This window comes from Gambusia affinis, linkage group LG08, assembly GCF_019740435.1.
Source record: "Gambusia affinis linkage group LG08, SWU_Gaff_1.0, whole genome shotgun sequence".
NCBI lineage: Eukaryota > Metazoa > Chordata > Actinopteri > Cyprinodontiformes > Poeciliidae > Gambusia > Gambusia affinis.
Window position 1 is genome coordinate 7,061,541 of NC_057875.1, and position 24,319 is coordinate 7,085,859.

Sequence of the window (24,319 nt, forward strand, 5' to 3'; positions counted from 1 at the left end):
CACAGGACAGGGACGACTGAGGAACCATGAGAGGAGTCAGGCTCCTTTTAGAATGGGCGCTACCATGGCTCATTCTAAGCCTTGGACTATCTGCAGTCTCCTCTGGTATGTAAATTAATAAGAACTGATGAGAGCTCTATACCTGCCAGTGGCTACATAAAACCTTATTGTCATTTTAATTTACAATTTTTGTCTAACTGAAAAATGTCTTTCTTCTTTTGAAAGTAAAACTTAACCAAATGGGAGAACTGACTGTGATTAAAGGTGAAGATTTAAATAAACAATATATTTGATTCTTTCTAAAGATAAAAATATTGGTGTACTTTGAATTTCTCTATAATAACAATTCTGTCCTTAAAAAACCCAGAAGTGAGAGGTTCCCACATCAACCCATTCTGCAGTACATGGGGGAACTTCCTTTACAAGACTTTTGATGGGACTTTCTTCAACCTTCCCTCCACCTGCAACTACATCTTTACATCCCAGTGTAAGAGCAGCTATGAGTCTTTCAATATTCAGCTCCAGCGGCAGGAAGTGGATGGGGAAGTCTCCTTCGCCAGAATTCTGATGAAACTGAATGGGATTGTGGTGGAGTTTGCCAACACTTCGGTTACCGTCATGAATAAACCGTGAGTTCATTGTTTTTTTATGCGTTTCTCTTTTCAAATACTAGTCAATCTAAAGGTTTATACTTATGATTCATGTTTTATCATCACACTCAAAATGCTTATTATTCTTTTCCAGTGTCTCCATACCATACAGTGAGGGTGGCATTTCAATTGAGAAAACCATGTCCTATATTAGAGTTGAGGCTAAGTTGGGTCTGACATTCATGTGGAATCAAAAGGACTCCGTCTGGGTAAGTTTTGTTTGCTTTGTTAGACTTTTTTTTTTTTAAATTGAGGTAAATTAAACTATCTTTTTTTATTCACTTCACCTTATATACTGCTTACAAGAAATTGTTTTGCAAGATATTTTGCAAGACTGGTTGGTTGAGTTCATACTCAGTTGTGTATAATCCAAATTATTTCAAACTGACTCAGTAAATGTTAATGCAATCCAATTATACAGCCACATTGCACTCTAATTACATTTCATTAGATCTAAAATTAGTTGACTGTAAAATGCAGAATGGTAAAATATTAGAAAGATTTTAAAATTCTATCTGAAAAAGGTTTTTTGGCAATTCTAGAGTCAAAAGTAGTTGTGACACTTTAGTGCCTTCCTTAGTGACGTGTAAATAATCCTACATTATCTGGACAAAAGGCAAAACTCATGATTATTCATTGACTGACAAAATGGCAAATATATAGCCCTCGTCAAGATCAATCACAAGTCTATACAATAACGTTAAATCAAATCTTTGAGCAAAAAAAAAAAAAAGAGAAAAAAACTAAAGTACTTTAAAATACATTTCTGTCGCTTTGCATAAAATATATGTTTTGCTGAAATATCCGTAATCGATCATTAACATATTCTTTACCAGTTAGAACTCCTTTGTTATAAAGTTTATAAGTTTGTAAGATTATATAAACATCTTCTGATCAGTGGTCATCAAGAAACATTTACAAGCATTTTTAATGAAAATGAAATGTGTTTGAAAAGGAAAGGTTAATTGATAGTTAAGCAAGCTACCTTTGAATGACAGCATATTAAACATGTCAGAGAATGTTTGTACTGCTGTTTTGTAAATGTTTGCTCTTCGGGGTTTTATCCAAATGTGTGCGCTGAGCACTAAAAGAAAGGCAGTTAGAGCAAAAGTCAAGCCAGACGGGCCAAGATTCCATCTGAAGGTCTGAATTTGACTTGAATCTCAATTTCATATGCATTTAAGGTGGAGCTGGATGCCAAATTCAAGAATCAAACCTGCGGCCTGTGTGGTAACTTCAATGAAATCAAGCTTTCTAATACGTTTGTCCATTCAGGTATGTACTTAATGCATATGCTTCACACACAAATGGACATACATGTATCAAAGTTGACAATAGTGTTTTTCTTCTCAACACAGAGGCTTCCAATAGTCTTGAAGAATATGCGATGAACTGGAAAGTTGATAGTCCCACTGAAACTTGTAAAGTGGTTTCTTCCCAGGCTAATGAGAATTGTTCAGATGGGGTAATTTTAAAAATTTGACATTTTGAAGATGTTTTAGATTGATAATTTCATTCAATTAATGCGTATGACAAACTTAAACTTACAGAACCGACTCTGCAAGAAGTTGCTGTCAGGGCCTGAATTTAAAAGCTGTCGCAAACTAATTGACTCCGAGTCCTTCATGAAAGCCTGTGTGCAAGACTTCTGTTACTGCAACAGCAACAGCAACAGCAACAGCAGTGCATGCTTATGTTCGACTGTGTCTGAGTACGCCCGACAGTGCGCCCATGCAGGTGGACAGCCAAAGCACTGGAAGATAAAACAATTGTGTGGTAAGAGATAGAAAAGTTTTGAACTGTATATTTTGTACTACTGCTACATTAGAGTCATTTAGAACATTGTAAGACATATTTTTTATGTTTTGGGTAGAAAAAACATGCCCTTTCAACATGGAGTATAAGGAGTGTGGTAGTCCCTGCATTGATACCTGCAAATACCGGCAGAAAAGTCACCTGTGTGATGAGCACTGCATGGACGGATGCTTCTGTCCTTCTGGTTAGTTTCATAGTTAATATTGATTTGCAATCCAACTGTTTAACATTTTATAGTGTGATACATACACAATTGTCTTGTTATCTATGCTCCATAGTTAGATTGTCAAGTTAAGTCTTTTATAAATGTGCACTCTTAGCAATATCTAAGCCTTAACAGTTGAATTTATTTTGTTAAGTACACAATAGTACTCTGAGTGTTTACAAAGTGTTATTTAACAGAGCTCTTACATGTTCTTATCTCTAGCATGCTACCTTATTCAAACAGTAGTTGGCAAACTTTCAGATTAGAAAGATAAGTATAAGCACAAACAGAGTACTAAAACTACTTTGAGTGTTGCAATATGAAATAGGTCAGAGCCTTTGCTAGAAGCTTCATTTAACAGACTCGTACATCTGTTATAGTCTCGTAGTGTCAACCCAACACATATAATCAGATCCAGAATTTGATCTGGATTATATTAGTGTTATAAAATTGACAATAATAATTACCAACTACTGCTTGTCTCCTCCAAGGTACAATCCTTGACGATATCTCAGAAAGTGGATGTGTTCCCGTTGAGCAGTGCCCATGTTTCCACCGAGGCGAGACGTACAATAATGGGGAATCAATCATGATGGCGTGTAGAAACTGGTAAAAATAAATAAATAAAAAACAATTACAGTATGCTTCAATATCTGTTTCTGACATGGGAGATCCAGTGAACTGACAACAGAATGTGTCTTTTTACAGCACCTGTTCAAAGGGTGAGTGGAGCTGCATAGATGCAAACTGTCCTGCTGTCTGTTCCATCAGAGGAGGCTCTCACTTCTCCACCTATGATGATAAGACATACAATTTCCATGGAAAATGTTCCTATGTTCTGTCCAAGGTAAAGAAATCTGAATAAAAACACATAGAACTAAATAGAAAATAAATGTTAGTTTTTTTTAAGCTGAATTATATTGAATTCCAATCATAATTATTTGATATCTGAATGCATTTTTCACCTTGTGGCTTTAGATTGAAGACAATGCTTTTACTGTGCTTGGTGATTTCGACAAATGTGAAAGGTCTGATAAATCAACTTGTCTGTCTGCCGTCACTCTGCTGTATCAAAATCACACGGTAAAATATTTGTCACACATGAGACTATATATTTAGATATCTGTGTGCATGTATATACATATACAAGTTACTGACTTGTGGTAGTGATTTGTCTTTTCCCAAAGATAATTGAAGTTAAAGACAAAAATGAAGTCTCATATAACCAACGGGTTTTTGAGCTTCCTTTTTTCCTGGGTGAGTAGAGGTTTTTTATTAGTGTGCTTTTGTCAGTGAAAATGCAACATAAATTGGTTTTGCTTGAAGTTTAATGAAATGTTTGAGATTTGATATGTTTCTTTCCATTTGCAGATGACATTAAAATCTTCCGTCCGTCTACATTCTTTACCATAATCCACACAAACTTTGGGCTTGATCTCGAGATTCAGGTTGTACCAATTATGCAACTCTACATCAGAGCCGATGTCTCATTGAAGAGTAAAGTTAAGGGTATGTTTATTCTTTAGGAGTTTCAAAATTGTGTGTTTGAGTTTTTGATTGGGCATCAAGTTTAAGTGTTATATTTACGTAGGTCTTTGTGGAGATTTCAATGATAACTCAGAAGATGACTTCAAAACTACAAGTGGACTTCCTGAAAGAACACCAGAGGCATTTGCTAACACATGGCGGACCAAAATAAATTGTCCAGATGTGAAAAATGACCTTGCAGACCCCTGCACTTTAAGCATTGACAAGAGTAAGTCATTGACATAGTTATCCATATATCACCCATAGTGCTCCACCAATTAACTTTTTTTTTCTTTTGTAGACATGTATGCAAAAACCTGGTGCTCCCTCCTGTCAGACACAAAAGGGATTTTTTCACATTGCCATTCTAAAATAGACCCAGCAAAGTACTTTGCTGTAAGCATGTAGCGCTTTCTGTGCACATCTAATTTCTATTTTTGTTTTGGTCTTTACATACTTTCTAATGTTTAATCTAATCTTAAGTCATTTACTTTCACAGACTTGCCTTTATGACACTTGTGCCTGTGAAAACAGCGAGGAGTGCATGTGTGCCGCCTTGTCCTCATATGTCCATGCCTGTGCAGCTGAAGGTGTATTACTGAAGGGCTGGAGAGAAGATGTTTGCAGTATGTCTAAGATAAACAAAATAGATAGAAATGTGCAGTCTAAATAAAGCAATAATGCACCAATTATTCCTTTCCTTTTTCAACAGACAAATACACAACATGCCCTTCGACATTTGTGTACAATTACAAAATGACACACTGCGGTCGAACTTGCCGCTCTCTGAGTCAGTCGGACGTGACTTGCAAGGTTAAGGTTACCCCAGTTGACGGCTGTGGTTGTGCTAAAGGATCTTTTCTAAATGAGAAAGGAGTTTGTGTATCAGCTTCAGAGTGCCCCTGCTATGCAGGAAACAGAGTGATACAACCTTGGGAGAAGGCCGATGTCCAAGGACGAACATGGTAAGGACTTCTAGGTGTCAGCAACGGCCATACTGATATGTCATACTCAAAAGACAAGATAAAATTTAGGGAATATTTTGTAGAAATGTAAAACTGCTTATTTTTGGTGCTTCACATATTAAGTAAAGGTTTTGAAATCACATACTGTTTTTAGGAATATATAATTGGTGAGGAATATTCAAGTACATGTTTTACCTTTTCCTATGTTACAGGTTTTTAATGCTGGTCTATTTTTCAAGTGGTCTAAGTGCTGAGAAAAACATTGAAATCCTCTCTTTGTGCTGTCACATGAAGAACACAATTTACTTACTTAGAGCAACTGTGTAGTGTTTTGAAATACTATCTTATCATTTTAATATAGACAGCACAAACAGACTATACCTGTTTGCTCCACTTAAGGCAAATTACTCCTGTATTTTGAACCATTATTTGTTATGTATCTGCTCTGAAGTATAAAAAGTACTTTTTGTGGGGAAAAAAGGTATAAAAATTAATTTTAAGGACAAAACATTTTTTTTTTGTTTTGAATCAATACCAATTTCAAGACTTTGTAATTACACTCTTTTAATTTTGTTAAACATATTTTTTTCTCTCTCTCTCTTGCAATTCAGCACCTGCCACGCTGGAAAATTAAGTTGTAAAGGAGAGCCAGTAGCTAAGTGTAAGTTTAAAGTGCTTCAGTAAAGACAAGTTTAAACAACAGAAGGCTTTAGATTGCAGTTTCTTTTAACGCTGTATCATTGTCATCAGTGTGCACCAGTCCCATGGTTTTCTTCGATTGCTCCAAAGCAAAGTCAAAGGAAAAGGGGTCAGAGTGCCAGAAGAGTTGCAACACAGTGGACTCTGAATGTGTAAGACCCAGATGCTGGCAGTTTAATATTTCTAAATAAAGAGTACTTATATGTGTAAGCAACTAAATAAACTGTAACTAAATTAACCATATTGTGCAGGTGAGTTCACAGTGCGTCTCAGGGTGTGTGTGTCCTGATGGCCTGCTGTCAAATGGGAAAGGAGGTTGTGTAAAGGAGAAAGACTGTCCTTGCCCCCATGATGGAAAATACTATAACCCAGGAGAAAAAATTCAAGTGGACTGTAACACATGGTGAGATTTCATTCGCAGATTTAACAAGTATCAGATTTCTACACATTTCACACCATTCTGTCTCTTTTGACTATTAACTTCATATATTGATTAAAATCCTAGCACATGCAAAAACAGGAAATGGGAATGCACAGAAAATGACTGTGGTGCGACCTGCACCATTTATGGAGAGGGGCACTATATTACTTTTGACAAAAAGAAATTTGTCTTTAAGGGGGATTGTGGCTACGTCTTCTCTCAGGTATAGTTTGATGTGTTTTTGGTTTTTTTTGTAGTTGTTATTCTTGTGTCAAGGTAAGTTTTGTTAAACTGACTTTGAATTGTTGCAGGACTATTGTGGAGATGATGTGAATGGTACCTTCAGGGTCCGGACTGAAAACATCCCATGTGTTGAAAGTGAAAGCATTTGCTCCACCAGTATTAAACTCTACTTGGGGGTATGTAAATTTGGAAAACACTGCATTGCATTCACCAAATACTAAGTTTTTTTGCCTAGTGATCGGTGCTTACATGCAAGAAAAAGTTTTGATGATACTAAACTATAAAAACTACTATTTTTTTAAGTTGTAAGCGGTAATGGTTTAAACCAAGAATTTTCAAAGTGTAGGAAAGCTAGCCTCCCATCAGAGAGCAAATCAACCACTAAGATTTAAGCAACCTTGTGGGTCCTACACTTGATATTCCATTCATTCCATCTGATGTGACCTCAGTTCTTTAGACTCCAGTAAAAAAATGAATAAAAACACAGTGACCATGGAGCATGGAGACAAGATTCTGAATCCTTAATCAATATTTTGTATCTGTTCTCTATAAGTTGGGCTGTGGCACAGGCTTGGTGAAATTAAAAAAATGTTTGCAGTTAATTTTTCTTGTTAATTTTTTTCCCACCTGAAGAGGTTAAAATTGTTTTTTTAAACAATTTTTAATTTAGAAAGAAAATAACTTTCCTTTAGATTTTCAGATATAACGGTAGTGCCTCCAGCTGTCCAGCTAAAGCTTTAAGCATCTAATTGTGTGTGAATGTTTCATCTGGTGTTTATGTGCTTTATTTATCATTTTAGAGGAAAGAAATTGTTCTGTCAGACGAAAGTGTCAAAGTTATCAGTCAAAGCAAAGGGATTGAGATACCTTTTAAAGTCCACACTATGGGTATATATGTCGTCATTGAGGCAAGTAATGGCCTTCTTCTCATCTGGAATAAGAAAACAACAATCATGATCAAACTCAGCTCCACATTCAAGGTGAGGGAGGAGGACATCTAGAGTTTATTGAATAAATATTTAAGAGCTTTCAATTCAGAAATGAGCATGTTTTTATTTTATGGCAGGGCAAAGTCTGTGGCCTGTGTGGAAATTATGATGGGGCTATCAAGAATGATTTCACTACCAGAAGCAACGAAATTGTAGTTAATCCAACAGAGTTTGGAAACAGCTGGAAACTGTCATCCTCCTGCTCAGATGTCAACAGCACACTGAACCCGTGTGCTCTGTACTCTAACAGACGTGCATGGGCAGAAAAACACTGCATCATTATCAAAAGTGAAGTGTTTTCTGCCTGCCATGACAAGGTGGGAAAAACTAAAAACATTATATGCTAATGAATGTGTAAATAAAGAGATGTTCTTGCATAACCAACTAGAGAAGAATACTTTTCATTTGTTACCTGCATTTACAATTACGTTTTTCAAAAAAGGTGGCGCCAGAAGAGTACTATGAGGCTTGTGTGGCAGATACGTGTGCCTGCAACACGGGAGGAGATTGCGAGTGTTTCTGCTCAGCTGTAGGAGCGTATGCAGAAGCATGTAATGAGGCTGGAGCCTGCGTGAAGTGGAGAACTCCCACCATCTGCCGTAAGTTAGGTTTGGGTTTCTGAAAAGGCAGAAAATAAATTAGTCCTGTTGGTGCTTGGGAACTCTGATGGCTTATGGGTAGTAATTTATGTTTTAAAATACAGAATAAAACACAGTAAAGATAATAAGATTGCATTTAGTTGTGTGTATGTACTTAAAAATATATGCTCTTGCTACTTAATTTATTTTCTGAAAAATATTACAATGTCTTGTATCTTGAACAAATACTTTTGACATATATTTGTGTAAAAATACTAACTTGAATTTATATTGTTGATTTCACAGATTGAGTTATGATAAATTTACCTCCCCACAGAATTGTTTTTTTCAGTGTGGAAAAGGTTTTACCAGAAAGTGTTCTGTTGGACCATTAGTACCTCCAGTTACTGCTGAAGAGTAGTGACAGTCAATTAATGAGGATAATGAGTCATGGAACTTATTAATGCCTGTATCGCATATTTACACAAAGTATTCAACTTACTTCTATTCTGTTTTATCAGCTCTGTTCTGTGACTATTACAACCCTGATGGAGAGTGTGAGTGGCACTACGCTCCATGTGGAAAATCATGCATGAAGACATGCAGGAATCCTTCAGGGAAATGCTACAATAAACTTCCACCACTGGAAGGTAAGAATGATAAGAAAGCAAAGCATTTTAAATCTTTAATTTTATTAGATTGGTAACAAAAATATTTTATGCCAGATTTTTAAATCCTCTTCAGGTAAATCCCATTAAATTATCACAGTTAAAATTGGGGAGGCTTACTGAAATCAAGTGCAAACGTCCACTGCTCCAGAGCCCCTTTCAAATCATACAAGTACAATAAAAACACAGACTCAAAACTCTCTTTGTGACTTACTTTATTTGCACAATAAATGTCAAATCCCATATTCCAAGACTGTGTACTCGATAATGGCTTAGCCCTATTTTGCTGCCTGTCAAAGTGTACTAAGTGCTGCAAACAGAAGCAAGTCTTTATTTCTTAATCTATATCCTCACACCATGTCAGTGTTTCGGCAGATCACCTAGCCATGCAGAACACATGAAGATTATCTGAAATCTGAAAAAAGGCTAAAGAAATTACTAAACCTTCTGTGTGCTTTTCTAAATGAATTTACTTTATAAGGGTGTTATCCATCATGCCCGTGGGAGCAGCCTTATTTTGATGAAGTTAAAATGAAGTGTGTGCCTGAGAAGGAGTGCGGCTGCTATGATGAAGATGGAAACCATTACAAGGATGGAGAGTCAATGCCTGCAAGTGAAAATTGTCACAAGTGGTAGGATCCTTTCAAATACACCAATTTTGCTATGTTTAGTAAAGGAACAGGTTTCAAAAACAATATCTACCTAAAACAACAAAATAAACGTATATTATTTCCTTTTCTCACAGTTCTTGCTCTTCAACACATCCAAAATGTATTTATGATGTGAAAGGTAAGGCAAAAATGTCTGCATATGTTTTGCAAACCAGGAGCTAGATTTTTATCACTGTCTGCAAAATTATTGAAGACAAATTGTCATGAGCCATGTCATTATTTTGCAGCTTGCACTTGTGTCTACATGAATAAAACCTACAAATATGACACTATAGTCTATGAAACACATGATGGAGATGGAACCTGCATCTCTGGTGTTTGTGGACCAAATGGAACCATTATAGGAAAAATGGCACCATGCACTACATATGCACCAACAACACCTTTTGCATTTAACACAACCGGTAAGATAAGACAAATATAAATGCTGTGTAAGGATTCATTTTAGAGTGTTTTGAAGTAACTTTCTTTAATTTATCTTTGTTCTCATGTTTCTTCACAGCAGGTACTACAGAGCAGCCTGTAATTACAACTAAACCTATTCCTACATTCACAACTCAGGCAGTCACATCGATTCTGACTTTTTCAACTCCAAGAGTTTCCACAAGATCTAAAACTACTACGGTGCCTTTGTCCTCCTTACCTCCATCTTCATCAACCAATACAGTCACTGAACGCCCCAAAACTGAAGTAGCATCAACCACAATACCTTATATAGAAAAAACTACTCTGACAACGAGCACGAAAAAACCCACAACACAAAAATATACACCTTATACAGAAAATACGACCAAAGGTACAAAACAACCTGAAACCACAACAAAATATGTCACCACAGCTCATATTGAAAGTACAACCACCAAACCAGAAACATCTATTACAACAATCAGTGACTGCTATATTTGCAAATGGTCAAATTGGATTAACAATGACTACCCTGGACACAATAGAGATGGAGATTATGAAACATTAGCAAAGATTTCGGATCCAGATTTGAGTGTTTGTAGAAAACCACTGGAAATTCAATGTCGAGCCAAATTTTATACAGATGTACCTTTAAAAGATTTAAATCAAAAGGTAACCTGCAGCCCTACGGATGGACTAATCTGTCGTAATAAGGATCAAAAACCCCCAATATGTTATGATTATGAAATTCGGGTAAAATGTTGCACTTACATACATCTATGTGGGTCTAGCACAACAACAACAACAATTCATGCAGAAACAACTACCACAAGACCAGGCACTAACGTACCATCAACCACAACAACAACAATACAAACATCCACAAAACCTCAAACACAACCTATAATCTCAACCACTGGCAAACAAGAACCTAAAACCACAACAAAATTTACAAACGTCCCCACAACACCTTACAAAGAGATATCTACTCCAACAATGAAGACTGAAAAACCCACAACAATAATTACACCAAAACCTACTACACCTCATACAGAAACTACAACTACAGGGACTAAAAAACCTGAAACTACAAACATAATTACAGGAAAAGTCTCCACAACACCATACAAAGAGATATCTACTCCAACAATCAAGACTGAAAAACCCACAACAATAATTACACCAAAACCTACTACAGGGACTAAAAAACCTGAAACCACAAAGATAATTACAGAAAAAGTCTCCACAACACCTTACAAAGAGATATCTACTTCAACAATGAAGACTGAAGAACCCTATGTCACCACAGCTCATATTGAAAGTACAACCACCAAACCAGAAACATCTATTACAACAATCAGTGACTGCTATATTTGCAAATGGTCAAATTGGATTAACAATGACTACCCTGGACACAATAGAGATGGAGATTATGAAACATTAGCAAAGATTTCGGATCCAGATTTGAGTGTTTGTAGAAAACCACTGGAAATTCAATGTCGAGCCAAATTTTATACAGATGTACCTTTAAAAGATTTAAATCAAAAGGTAACCTGCAGCCCTACGGATGGACTAATCTGTCGTAATAAGGATCAAAAACCCCCAATATGTTATGATTATGAAATTCGGGTAAAATGTTGCACTTACATACATCTATGTGGGTCTAGCACAACAACAACAACAATTCATGCAGAAACAACTACCACAAGACCAGGCACTAACGTACCATCAACCACAACAACAACAATACAAACATCCACAAAACCTCAAACACAACCTATAATCTCAACCACTGGCAAACAAGAACCTAAAACCACAACAAAATTTACAAACGTCCCCACAACACCTTACAAAGAGATATCTACTCCAACAATGAAGACTGAAAAACCCACAACAATAATTACACCAAAACCTACTACACCTCATACAGAAACTACAACTACAGGGACTAAAAAACCTGAAACTACAAACATAATTACAGGAAAAGTCTCCACAACACCATACAAAGAGATATCTACTCCAACAATCAAGACTGAAAAACCCACAACAATAATTACACCAAAACCTACTACAGGGACTAAAAAACCTGAAACCACAAAGATAATTACAGAAAAAGTCTCCACAACACCTTACAAAGAGATATCTACTTCAACAATGAAGACTGAAGAACCCTATGTCACCACAGCTCATATTGAAAGTACAACCACCAAACCAGAAACATCTATTACAACAATCAGTGACTGCTATATTTGCAAATGGTCAAATTGGATTAACAATGACTACCCTGGACACAATAGAGATGGAGATTATGAAACATTAGCAAAGATTTCGGATCCAGATTTGAGTGTTTGTAGAAAACCACTGGAAATTCAATGTCGAGCCAAATTTTATACAGATGTACCTTTAAAAGATTTAAATCAAAAGGTAACCTGCAGCCCTACGGATGGACTAATCTGTCGTAATAAGGATCAAAACCCCCCAATATGTTATGATTATGAAATTGCAAAATGTTGCACTTACATACATCTATGTGGGTCTAGCACAACAACAACAACAATTCATGCAGAAACAACTACCACAAGACCAGGCACTAACGTACCATCAACCACAACAACAACAATACAAACATCCACAAAACCTCAAACACAACCTATAATCTCAACCACTGGCAAACAAGAACCTAAAACCACAACAAAATTTACAAACGTCCCCACAACACCTTACAAAGAGATATCTACTCCAACAATGAAGACTGAAAAACCCACAACAATAATTACACCAAAACCTACTACACCTCATACAGAAACTACAACTACAGGGACTAAAAAACCTGAAACTACAAACATAATTACAGGAAAAGTCTCCATAACACCATACAAAGAGATATCTACTCCAACAATCAAGACTGAAAAACCCACAACAATAATTACACCAAAACCTACTACAGGGACTAAAAAACCTGAAACCACAAAGATAATTACAGAAAAAGTCTCCACAACACCATACAAAGAGATATCTACCCCAACAATAGAGACTAAGAAACCGACAACAATAATTACACCAAAACCTACTACACCTCATACAGAAACTACAACTACAGGGACTAAAAAACCTGAAACTACAAACATAATTACAGGAAAAGTCTCCACAACACCATACAAAGAGACACCTACCCCAACAATAGAGACTAAGAAACCGACAACAATAATTACACCAAAACCTACTACACCTCATACAGAAACTACAACTACAGGGACTAAAAAACCTGAAACCACACAGATAATTACAGAAAAAGTCTCCACAACACCTTACAAAGAGACACCTACCCCAACAATAGAGACTAAGAAACCGACAACAATAATTACAACAAAACCTACTACACTTCATACAGAAACTACAACTACAGGGACTAAAAAACCTGAAACCACACAGATAATTACAGAAAACGTCTCCACAACACCTTACAAAGAGACACCTACCCCAACAATAGAGACTAAGAAACCGACAACAATAATTACAACAAAACCTACTACACTTCATACAGAAACTACAACTACAGGGACTAAAAAACCTGAAACCACACAGATAATTACAGAAAAAGTCTCCACAACACCTTACAAAGAGACACCAACTCCAACAATGAAGACTGAAAAACCCACAACAATAATTACACCAAAACCTACTACACCTCATACAGAAACTACAACTACAGGGACTAAAAAACCTGAAACCACACAGATAATTACAGGAAAAGTCTCCACAACACCATACAAAGAGACACCTACCCCAACAATAGAGACTAAGAAACCGACAACAATAATTACACCAAAACCTACTACACCTCATACAGAAACTACAACTACAGGGACTAAAAAACCTGAAACCACACAGATAATTACAGGAAAAGTCTCCACAACACCATACAAAGAGACACCTACCCCAACAATAGAGACTAAGAAACCGACAACAATAATTACACCAAAACCTACTACACCTCATACAGAAACTACAACTACAGGGACTAAAAAACCTGAAACTACAAACATAATTACAGGAAAAGTCTCCATAACACCATACAAAGAGATATCTACTCCAACAATCAAGACTGAAAAACCCACAACAATAATTACACTAAAACCTACTACAGGGACTAAAAAACCTGAAACCACAAAGATAATTACAGAAAAAGTCTCCACAACACCATACAAAGAGACACCTACCCCAACAATAGAGACTAAGAAACCGACAACAATAATTACACCAAAACCTACTACACCTCATACAGAAACTACAACTACAGGGACTAAAAAACCTGAAACCACACAGATAATTACAGAAAAAGTCTCCACAACACCATACAAAGAGACACCTACCCCAACAATAGAGACTAAGAAACCGACAACAATAATTACACCAAAACCTACTACACCTCATACAGAAACTACAACTACAGGGACTAAAAAACCTGAAACTACAAACATAATTACAGGAAAAGTCTCCACAACACCATACAAAGAGACACCTACCCCAACAATAGAGACTAAGAAACCGACAACAATAATTACACCAAAACCTACTACACCTCATACAGAAACTACAACTACAGGGACTAAAAAACCTGAAACCACACAGATAATTACAGGAAAAGTCTCCACAACACCATACAAAGAGACACCTACCCCAACAATAGAGACTAAGAAACCGACAACAATAATTACAACAAAACCTACTACACTTCATACAGAAACTACAACTACAGGGACTAAAAAACCTGAAACCACACAGATAATTACAGAAAAAGTCTCCACAACACCTTACAAAGAGACACCTACCCCAACAATAGAGACTAAGAAACCGACAACAATAATTACAACAAAACCTACTACACTTCATACAGAAACTACAACTACAGGGACTAAAAAACCTGAAACCACACAGATAATTACAGAAAAAGTCTCCACAACACCTTACAAAGAGACTCCAACAATGAAGACTGAAAAACCCACAACAATAATTACACCAAAACCTACTACACCTCATACAGAAACTACAACTACAGGGACTAAAAAACCTGAAACTACAAACATAATTACAGGAAAAGTCTCCACAACACCATACAAAGAGACACCTACCCCAACAATAGAGACTAAGAAACCGACAACAATAATTACACCAAAACCTACTACACCTCATACAGAAACTACAACTACAGGGACTAAAAAACCTGAAACCACACAGATAATTACAGAAAAAGTCTCCACAACACCATACAAAGAGACACCTACCCCAACAATAGAGACTAAGAAACCGACAACAATAATTACAACAAAACCTACTACACCTCATACAGAAACTACAACTACAGGGACTAAAAAACCTGAAACCACACAGATAATTACAGAAAAAGTCTCCACAACACCTTACAAAGAGACACCAACTCCAACAATGAAGACTGAAAAACCCACAACAATAATTACACCAAAACCTACTACACCTCATACAGAAACTACAACTACAGGGACTAAAAAACCTGAAACCACACAGATAATTACAGGAAAAGTCTCCACAACACCATACAAAGAGACACCTACCCCAACAATAGAGACTAAGAAACCGACAACAATAATTACACCAAAACCTACTACACCTCATACAGAAACTACAACTACAGGGACTAAAAAACCTGAAACTACAAACATAATTACAGGAAAAGTCTCCACAACACCATACAAAGAGACACCTACCCCAACAATAGAGACTAAGAAACCGACAACAATAATTACACCAAAACCTACTACACCTCATACAGAAACTACAACTACAGGGACTAAAAAACCTGAAACCACACAGATAATTACAGGAAAAGTCTCCACAACACCATACAAAGAGACACCTACCCCAACAATAGAGACTAAGAAACCGACAACAATAATTACAACAAAACCTACTACACCTCATACAGAAACTACAACTACAGGGACTAAAAAACCTGAAACCACACAGATAATTACAGAAAAAGTCTCCACAACACCTTACAAAGAGACACCTACCCCAACAATAGAGACTAAGAAACCGACAACAATAATTACAACAAAACCTACTACACTTCATACAGAAACTACAACTACAGGGACTAAAAAACCTGAAACCACACAGATAATTACAGAAAAAGTCTCCACAACACCTTACAAAGAGACACCTACCCCAACAATAGAGACTAAGAAACCGACAACAATAATTACAACAAAACCTACTACACCTCATACAGAAACTACAACTACAGGGACTAAAAAACCTGAAACTACAAACATAATTACAGGAAAAGTCTCCACAACACCTTACAAAGAGACACCTACCCCAACAATAGAGACTAAGAAACCGACAACATTAATTACAACAAAACCTACTACACCTCATACAGAAACTACAACTACAGGGACTAAAAAACCTGAAACCACACAGATAATTACAGAAAAAGTCTCCACAACACCTTACAAAGAGACACCTACCCCAACAATAGAGACTAAGAAACCGACAACATTAATTACAACAAAACCTACTACACCTCATACAGAAACTACAACTACAGGGACTAAAAAACCTGAAACTACAAACATAATTACAGGAAAAGTCTCCACAACACCTTACATTGAGACACCTACTCCAACAAAAAAGACTGAGAGAACCACAACAATGTTTAAAGAAAGTTCCACAACACCTCATATAGAAATTGTAACCCACAGCACTAAAAAACCAGCAACTGCACCTGTAATTATAGGCACAACAACCACAACACCATACATAAAGACACCTACCCCAACAATAGAGACTAAGAAACCCACATCTACAATTGTCTTTGAAAAATCTACAACAACTTTTGTAGAAACTCCAACTACAGGAATTACAGAAAAATCTAGCACCATCATCACTGGAAAACCCACAACACCAGAAAGCACTGCAAGTCATTCAACTACTGTGAAAATAACAACTCACAGTTTTGAAACTACAGCTGGCAGAACAACTTTGTGCTCTTGCAAATACATGAATCAGACTTTCTCACCCGGTAAGCTTTTTACTTTTATCATCATTTGTTGTTGCTATACTTGATATCTATCTACAATTACAATTTGTAAATGTCTATATCAAACTTAATTAACAGATACTCGTCTTGTAATAAGGCCCTGGTGACACTCAGATCCTGTGGTTTTGAGAGCAGAGGGGAAGGGGAATTATTGTAAAAGGGGGGTATGTATATGTATTGGAGGATGGGAACAGGGGAGGTTCATGCCACTCTGGGTGGTTGCCCATGTCACCCATATGAGAAACTGCCACTGTACAGAAACTTTAACCTGGTTTTACTCCTGTATTTATTAGCAGAATATATACAGATGGCAAATGATGCTCATTTTGCCATTGTATTCTTGTGATGAGTGCAATGTTGAACTGTTTATGAAATATTCTATTCTCTTCTTTTTAAGAAAATAACATATCAACAATTTTCATGTTTTTCTGATCAAACTTTTCTTTAATCTGTAAATTAGGTAGCTTCATGTACAACAAGACTGATGGAGATAGCTATTGTTTCACTGCATACTGCAGTTTGAACTGTAGTGTTGAAAAGCATGCCAGACCATGTCACACAACAACTCCACCAAGTCCTCCAGCAACCACAAAGAGGGCTGGAACTACAACACACATTGTGACAGACTGCCTATTTCTTACACCACCAAGAAAGGTAACCGACCTTATACACTGTCCGTACTAAATTAAATTAATTTTTTTTTAAAGATTTAGCACTCAAGGCAGTTTAATGTGAAGCAGCTGAGAAGATCTGTAAAATGTATTATTAATTAATTTGCTTGTGTGCATGTTGGCAAAAGGCTTGCTACATATACTGTAGCAGGCAAAAATATATTTGCTTGTTTACAATCTCTGCTTTTGATTAATTACATTGTCTTTAATGGCTTGGCCATCATGACCAACTGTTTAAAAAACTGTAAACAAGCATTGAAATTAAAGCCAATACAATTTTGGGTATTTGTATTCTACAATTTGAATATATGCCAGTAGAGAGTTTAAATATAAAGACAGTAGTTGTATATTGCTGAAAGTATGTCTTTTGCAGGATGGAGAATCCTGGAGTCCAGACAAATGCACCAAAAGCACCTGTGAGAAAGGAAAAGAGATCACAGTGCATGTACCATGTAAATCAGCACCCATACCAGTTTGTGACAACGGTTTTGAACCTGTTAAGGTTTTTGATGAAGGAGGTTGCTGTTTTCACTATGAGTGCAAATGTGAGTTTGATGAAAAAATGTCACACAGCTACAGATAGCTACATGCAATTTGTTTGTGATTAAACACAATTTAATGTTAATATTCTGCTTTCAGGTCTTTGTACAGGCTGGGGAGATCCCCATTACAATACATTTGATGGCCAATATTACAGTTTCCAGCACAACTGCACATATGTCTTGGTCAAAGAGATAATTCCCAAATACAATTTAAAAATTCTTATTGACAATGAAAATTGTGATTCCTCTGGAACTGTGACGTGCCCCAAAGCTTTGATTATATATTACAAAAACTATAACGTAACTCTTACACAGCAGAGATACCCAAAAACTCAGAATTTGGTACGTATGGCTATCTATAAAGTTCTCCAACGTGTTTGTACTACATAAATGTAATCATGCTTTTTTTCACCTGTCATTCATGTCTAGATATATGTTGATGGAAAGAAAGTGATTCCAACCTACTCAAACAAGGACTTCATTATTACAAGCGCTGGAATTGAGATGGTTCTTAAAATCCCACAGATAGATGCCATTGTTTCATTCAGTGGGCTTCTGTTCAGTATTGACTTGCCATTTTCACTTTTCCACAACAACACAGAAGGACAGTGTGGTAAGCAACCCTATAACTTGTGTCAAACTAAAAATAAATGGTGATTCTTATCATCTTAGTAGGTAAAAAAATATAATGGCACTATTTAGTAAAAAAATAAAATATAATAGCATTTTGTTAACAAGGGATAAATGCTTTTAGTTGAAATCACTACATCTCCTAAAGAAAACTTTAATTTATAGCTTTATGCAAGAAATAACAAGAGGGAAAACCCTTGCTGCACAATACCACGATGAGGAAAACAGCCAATATACAGTCAATACAAAAGTCTCCTCATCCCTGCCAGTTTTCATGTTTTAAAAACAATGGTCCAAAATGAACCATTTCAACACCTTTAACGTGACACACATCCTGTACTATTCAACTGAAGAACAAACTAATCTGCCAGAGCTAAAAATGTGAAAATGAAAGAAGGGATAGAGTCTTGAATACCAAGATTACACTTCAAATAAATAGCATGAACATTCGCATTAGGAATTTTAGAAACCTTTTCTGTTTGTGAGTTTGTAATCTATTTCCTATGGATGTTTCTTCTTTTTAACAAGGCTACTGCGACAATAACAAGAAAAATGACTGTAGGTTACCAAATGGTGAAATTCATCCATTATGCTCTGAGATGGCATATGACTGGCATGTAATGGATAAGAATAAACCATACTGTGAGTCCGTGCCTTCTCGACCTCCTCCAACACCAGGGCCATCGAAACCACCATGCAAACCTGCCCTCTGTGAAATCATAAACCACGAGTGAGAATTTACAAAATAAGTTGAAGATGTGAAAACATTTTTCTGCAAACCTAATTTAACTTGTTTTATGTTCATTTTGACAACAAGGATGTTCAAGAACTGCCACAAAAAAATTGCGCCCAATTCATATTATGAAGCTTGTAAATTTGACGTTTGCAACATGCCAAATTCCACCGTGGGCTGCACCAGTCTGGAAGCATATGCCAAGATGTGTGCTGAAGCATCTGTCTGTACAGACTGGAGGAACCTGACTAAAGGAGAGTGTGGTAAGATAGTTTTGCTTCTGTAGAAATTAATTTGCTTTCAAATGGAATTTTCCATGCATGTTATTGCTAATGTTATTTTTTAATTGTTTTGTTGCAGCCTACAAATGTCCAGAAAATAAAGTATACAAGGCCTGTGGGCCAAGTATTGTTGAAACCTGCAATGCAGGGTAAGGACACTGCTTTTGCAGTTTATAATTGAAAACTGACAAGCAACAATGAGAGGACTTTTATTTTTTTTTTTGCATTTTAGAATGTCTATCTGCCTAACATTGACTGTGCAAGCTAACAAACCTACTAACAAATTTACTTGTCTTTTATTACAATCAGAATGTACAAATACTGACCAGTGATTTCTCAAATACACTTTTGCTTCAAAACATTTTCAAACTCACATTGACAAGGAACTTTCTATCCATCTTGGCTCCAACAGTTTTTATCAACACCTACAAAAAATATTTGAGAATAAATTATCACATACAGGTTTAATATTTTCAAATTGTCATTAAGAAAAAAAGTCAAGAACATTGAAGAAACTATTTAATCAATCAACAATCATTCGCTTTGCAGTTTCCAAGTCTAGAATTGCCCCCACAATGTATTAGGTGGCACCAGGAGTGGTGTAACTTGGTTTCTGAAGTGTCCTGTAGTCAGTCAAAACCAGAGAAAAGCTAAACACAGATGATGTCTTATAAGTGATTTAAACAGCACTACCAGCTAAATCTGGCTTCCTTCATATCTGAAACCACACATATCCCCCTGAAAGAAAAAAAAAACTACATGTTGAAATAATACATTTTCAAAGTCAGTTTATCTATGCCAACCAGTTTGTTTTATCACCAAGAAATATTAAATTGAAACGTAACTGTGGTCTCAAACAATAAACATATATATATATATATATATATATATATATATATATATATATATAATCTCTGTGATTGCTATTGTTCCTGGTGTATTTATAATGTTTGATAAAGTGTTTAACTAAAGCAACATGGATTCAAGTGAATCAGTGGTAACATTTAAGTAAGAATCCTTGGAAATATTTATTGTTTATTTGGGATGTTTCCTAATGTTTACTTGAATGCACTGTCCTGCATTGTGATTCCATTGTTCTTGACAAGTTGGAAGCTGAATTTTAACTGTCATTTGTTTTACATTCAGATTCAATAATAAGCTCAAACAGCAGTGTGCAGGAGAAGCTATTTGCAATGGATTAGTGGAGGGATGTTTCTGCCCTGAGGGGAAGATGTTGTTTGATTCAGGCTCTGATACCTGTGTCTCATCCTGTGAGAATACTTTTTGTTCTTTGCCAGAACGATGACTGATGTATTTTTGTTTAATATTCAATTAAAATGTTTTTATTGTTTATTAAGGTTGCACTGGACCTGCTGGTGAACCTAAACAGGTATATATTCTCATACATTGTCTTTTTTTAACCGGTTTGTCTGTTGCTGTAACATTTTTTTTTTCCCAATATTAACAGATTGGTGACACATGGAAAAGTGGCTGCCAGCAATGCATTTGTGACAAAAATTCTCTGAGTGTTAAGTGTGAGCCTCTAGTTTGCCCGACACCAAAACCAATAAAGTGCACAGAGGATGGTGAGGTGTTGGTAAACCGAACGGTTAACTGCTGCCAGGAACTGACGTGTGGTAAACAATTTTAATTAGTACAACTGCATCGATGACCTATAACATGTTTTAGCAAAAAGAATCTAAACCAACTAACTGACATACAACATGTTCAACCAACAGAGTGTGATAAAAAACACTGTTCATCACCAACACAAAAGTGTGAACTTGGCTTTGAGTTAAATGTCAAAGTTTCCAATGAAAGCTGCTGCCCGGTCTTCACCTGTGGTACGTTTCTTACTATCACTACTCATCATTATTTACTGCTGATAAAAATAACGATTATTTCCCAAAAACGTATGAAAAATCTTCTTTCTCTTTACTACTTCCGATTTCAACTTGTCAATTACTGTAAATATCTCACACTGTTTAATTCAGCTTTCCATCATTACCTTTTTCCCATGTTAACTTTCATCTCGTGAAACAACCCAGCAGTTTTTCAAATGCAAAAACTAATGTTAACATCAACATAATCCCGTTTACTGTCTCATGTAGAACCAAAAGGTGTATGCGTCTACAAAGACACAGAGTACAAGGTAAGAACTGTTTTTTGCTGTTTTAATATGTAGTACCTTGTATGTATAAATACTTTTCATTGTGTTTCCCACAGCCAGGTACAAACTTTTCCAAGAACCCATGTGAACACTGTCACTGCACCAACAAACAAGATCCAGAGACTAAGCTAAACACCATAGAGTGTCACCAAATACAGTGTAACATCATTTGTAAAGAGGTAATTAGATTATGTTAATGCCAGATAAGTTGTATATTGGATAGAAATATTTTACATTATAGAAAATATTACTCATAAGATCAGATAAGTAACTTACAAATTTATTTTCTAAATATTAAAAGTTGACGATCTAAGTATGACTATGTACATCAGTTTGGTTTTGGTACTAATGGTCACAGGTTTATAATGGCTCAACATTTCTTAGTTATTTCAAATCATATTCTTTAATTTAGATGATTATACAATTTCTGACAAAATGGTACAACTATCCAGTTCAATAAATTTTGATGCATGTTAGTGTTGCAGTAGAATGGATGTTATTTTATATCTTACTGCCAGATAACATTCCTTTACTAGAGCTAGAAGTTGTTAAAATTACATAGACTAAATTATTTCTAATTAGAAACTTATTAAACTGTACATTTTTGATAGGGTTACGTGCATGTGGATCAGCCTGGAGAATGCTGCGGATCATGTAAACAGACGCACTGTATTTTTGATGTCCCTGGTTTGAAATCGCCAGTAATTCTTAAGGTGATTAAAGTACAATACACACACATAAAAAAGAAAAATGCTTGCAACCTTCATCTCAGTTGTAAGTCACATTGTGACTACACTAACCCGACTCTTCTATGCATGTTCACAGCCTTCAGAGACGTTTTCACCACCAAACGATAATTGCACCCAATATGATTGCCAGAAGATGAAGGATGAATTTATAGTTATCAGAAACCAAACTACGTGTCCTGAATTTGACCCAGAAAACTGTGTTCCAGTGAGTATTAAGTGCCTTAAAGAAAGTTGATGTCAATGTTTTGGTCTAAGATAATAATATAGTACGTATATTGTTATAAATCACATTTTTGGTTTATGATAAGTTGGCTTAATTGATGTTTTAAAAATGACCACTTTAATTTGTAAAACAGTAATAGCAATAAAATGAGTTCAGGCATGTGAGGTGGACGAACATTATACTTTAAAAAACAACAGGCATTTGCACACTTCCAACATAGAAGTGTGACATGAAGGATCACGGTCAGACGTGCAATGTTTTATGTATTTCAGGGAACAGAAACAAGTGACATGAATGGATGCTGCAGAACCTGTAAGTATCAGGTTATGAACTTGCAAAATGTTACATAATGTTTCAAAAGATGTTAGTTTACAAAAATGTCAGCCTCCATTTACATCTTTCACAACTATAAATACATTTTTGGTTTTAATTTTAAACTACTTTTAGGCAATAAATTGCTTATTCCCTTAGCTTTCTGCAATAGAATGTGTCAATTAAGAATAATGAGGATGTAAATGCTTAGAATTTTGTCAAACAGAGCAGAAGCCTAGAAAAGTAGAACATTTTTAGACAAGAAACAAAAAAGTTAAACTTTGATTTTTTTTTTTATTGACATTATGGCCTTAAGCACAAGATGGATGCTTTAGGTATCCATCTTGTGCATCCATTATGTTTTCCCTGCAAGTGTGTGTTTCTAAAACTAATTATCTGTGGTTCACAGGTACACGTCGCTACAACTGTGAGCTTCACAAGAACACTACCAAACTGTACGAAAAGAACTGCGAGTCAGTTGAGCCAGTGGAGATCACATCCTGTGGCGGATCTTGTGCACCATCCTCAGCTATGTAAGATTTGTAAAACATTTAACTAAAGATTATGCAGCAGAATCTACTGAAAAAATTATATGTTGACATGGATGTCTCTGTCTTTATTTACAGGTACTCAATGGAGGCCAACAGTCTCGTGCATTCTTGTATCTGCTGTCGAGAGATTGCTACCAGCAAGAAAGAGGTGGCGATGAAGTGTTCAGATGGCAGCCAGATTAAAAAGACATACATTTCAATTGAAAAGTGTGGATGCCAAGCTGCTCAGTGTAAAGAGTGGGGCAAACGTTGACGGACACACGATTAAGGCAAACAATGGAAATTTTAACTCTTTAGGGGAAACAGATTAATACTTATTTACAAACACTATGGGTGCCTTCATTCTTTGAAATACGCAGCTCTGTGGATCGAACTGATCCAAAATATTTTTAAAAGCATGTGCTTATGTGGAAATTTTCTTTGGGGTGAAATAGCTTTGAATGTATATTCATCTTTTGAGTAATGATAAATTGCTGTATCTGCTGTTTCAAACTTCTGTCTTTGGTTCAATAAATTTCTAATTCATCAATGATCTGAGTG

At 35.9% G+C, this 24,319-nt stretch overlaps 1 protein-coding gene across 2 annotated transcripts; it reads left to right on the plus strand.

Annotated features, from left to right (window-relative positions):
• Nucleotides 1–24,308, plus strand: LOC122835358 (mucin-2-like). 2 transcript variants are annotated; one of them, XM_044124387.1, is made up of 49 exons: nt 1–105; nt 226–264; nt 368–629; nt 745–859; nt 1,835–1,925; nt 2,009–2,115; nt 2,201–2,426; nt 2,524–2,649; nt 3,162–3,279; nt 3,379–3,517; nt 3,649–3,753; nt 3,858–3,927; nt 4,042–4,179; nt 4,262–4,426; nt 4,499–4,593; nt 4,697–4,823; nt 4,910–5,162; nt 5,774–5,823; nt 5,913–6,013; nt 6,113–6,264; nt 6,367–6,505; nt 6,594–6,701; nt 7,326–7,505; nt 7,592–7,831; nt 7,957–8,113; nt 8,614–8,742; nt 9,242–9,392; nt 9,506–9,549; nt 9,659–9,835; nt 9,934–10,607; nt 12,357–16,899; nt 17,378–17,571; nt 17,962–18,133; nt 18,228–18,472; nt 18,560–18,743; nt 19,289–19,490; nt 19,578–19,756; nt 19,854–19,923; nt 20,921–21,045; nt 21,133–21,164; nt 21,243–21,411; nt 21,514–21,618; nt 21,886–21,926; nt 22,001–22,123; nt 22,556–22,657; nt 22,770–22,898; nt 23,189–23,228; nt 23,638–23,761; nt 23,855–24,308. In XM_044124387.1, exons 1-49 carry the CDS (start codon nt 27–29, stop codon nt 24,030–24,032), a joined length of 11,514 nt encoding a protein of 3,837 aa, XP_043980322.1. In that variant the 5' UTR covers nt 1–26; the 3' UTR covers nt 24,033–24,308. The 2 variants fall into 2 exon arrangements, with proteins under 2 accessions (XP_043980322.1, XP_043980323.1); XM_044124388.1 differs by having other exon boundaries at nt 9,937–10,607.
• The last annotated feature ends 11 nt before the right edge of the window (nt 24,309–24,319 follow it).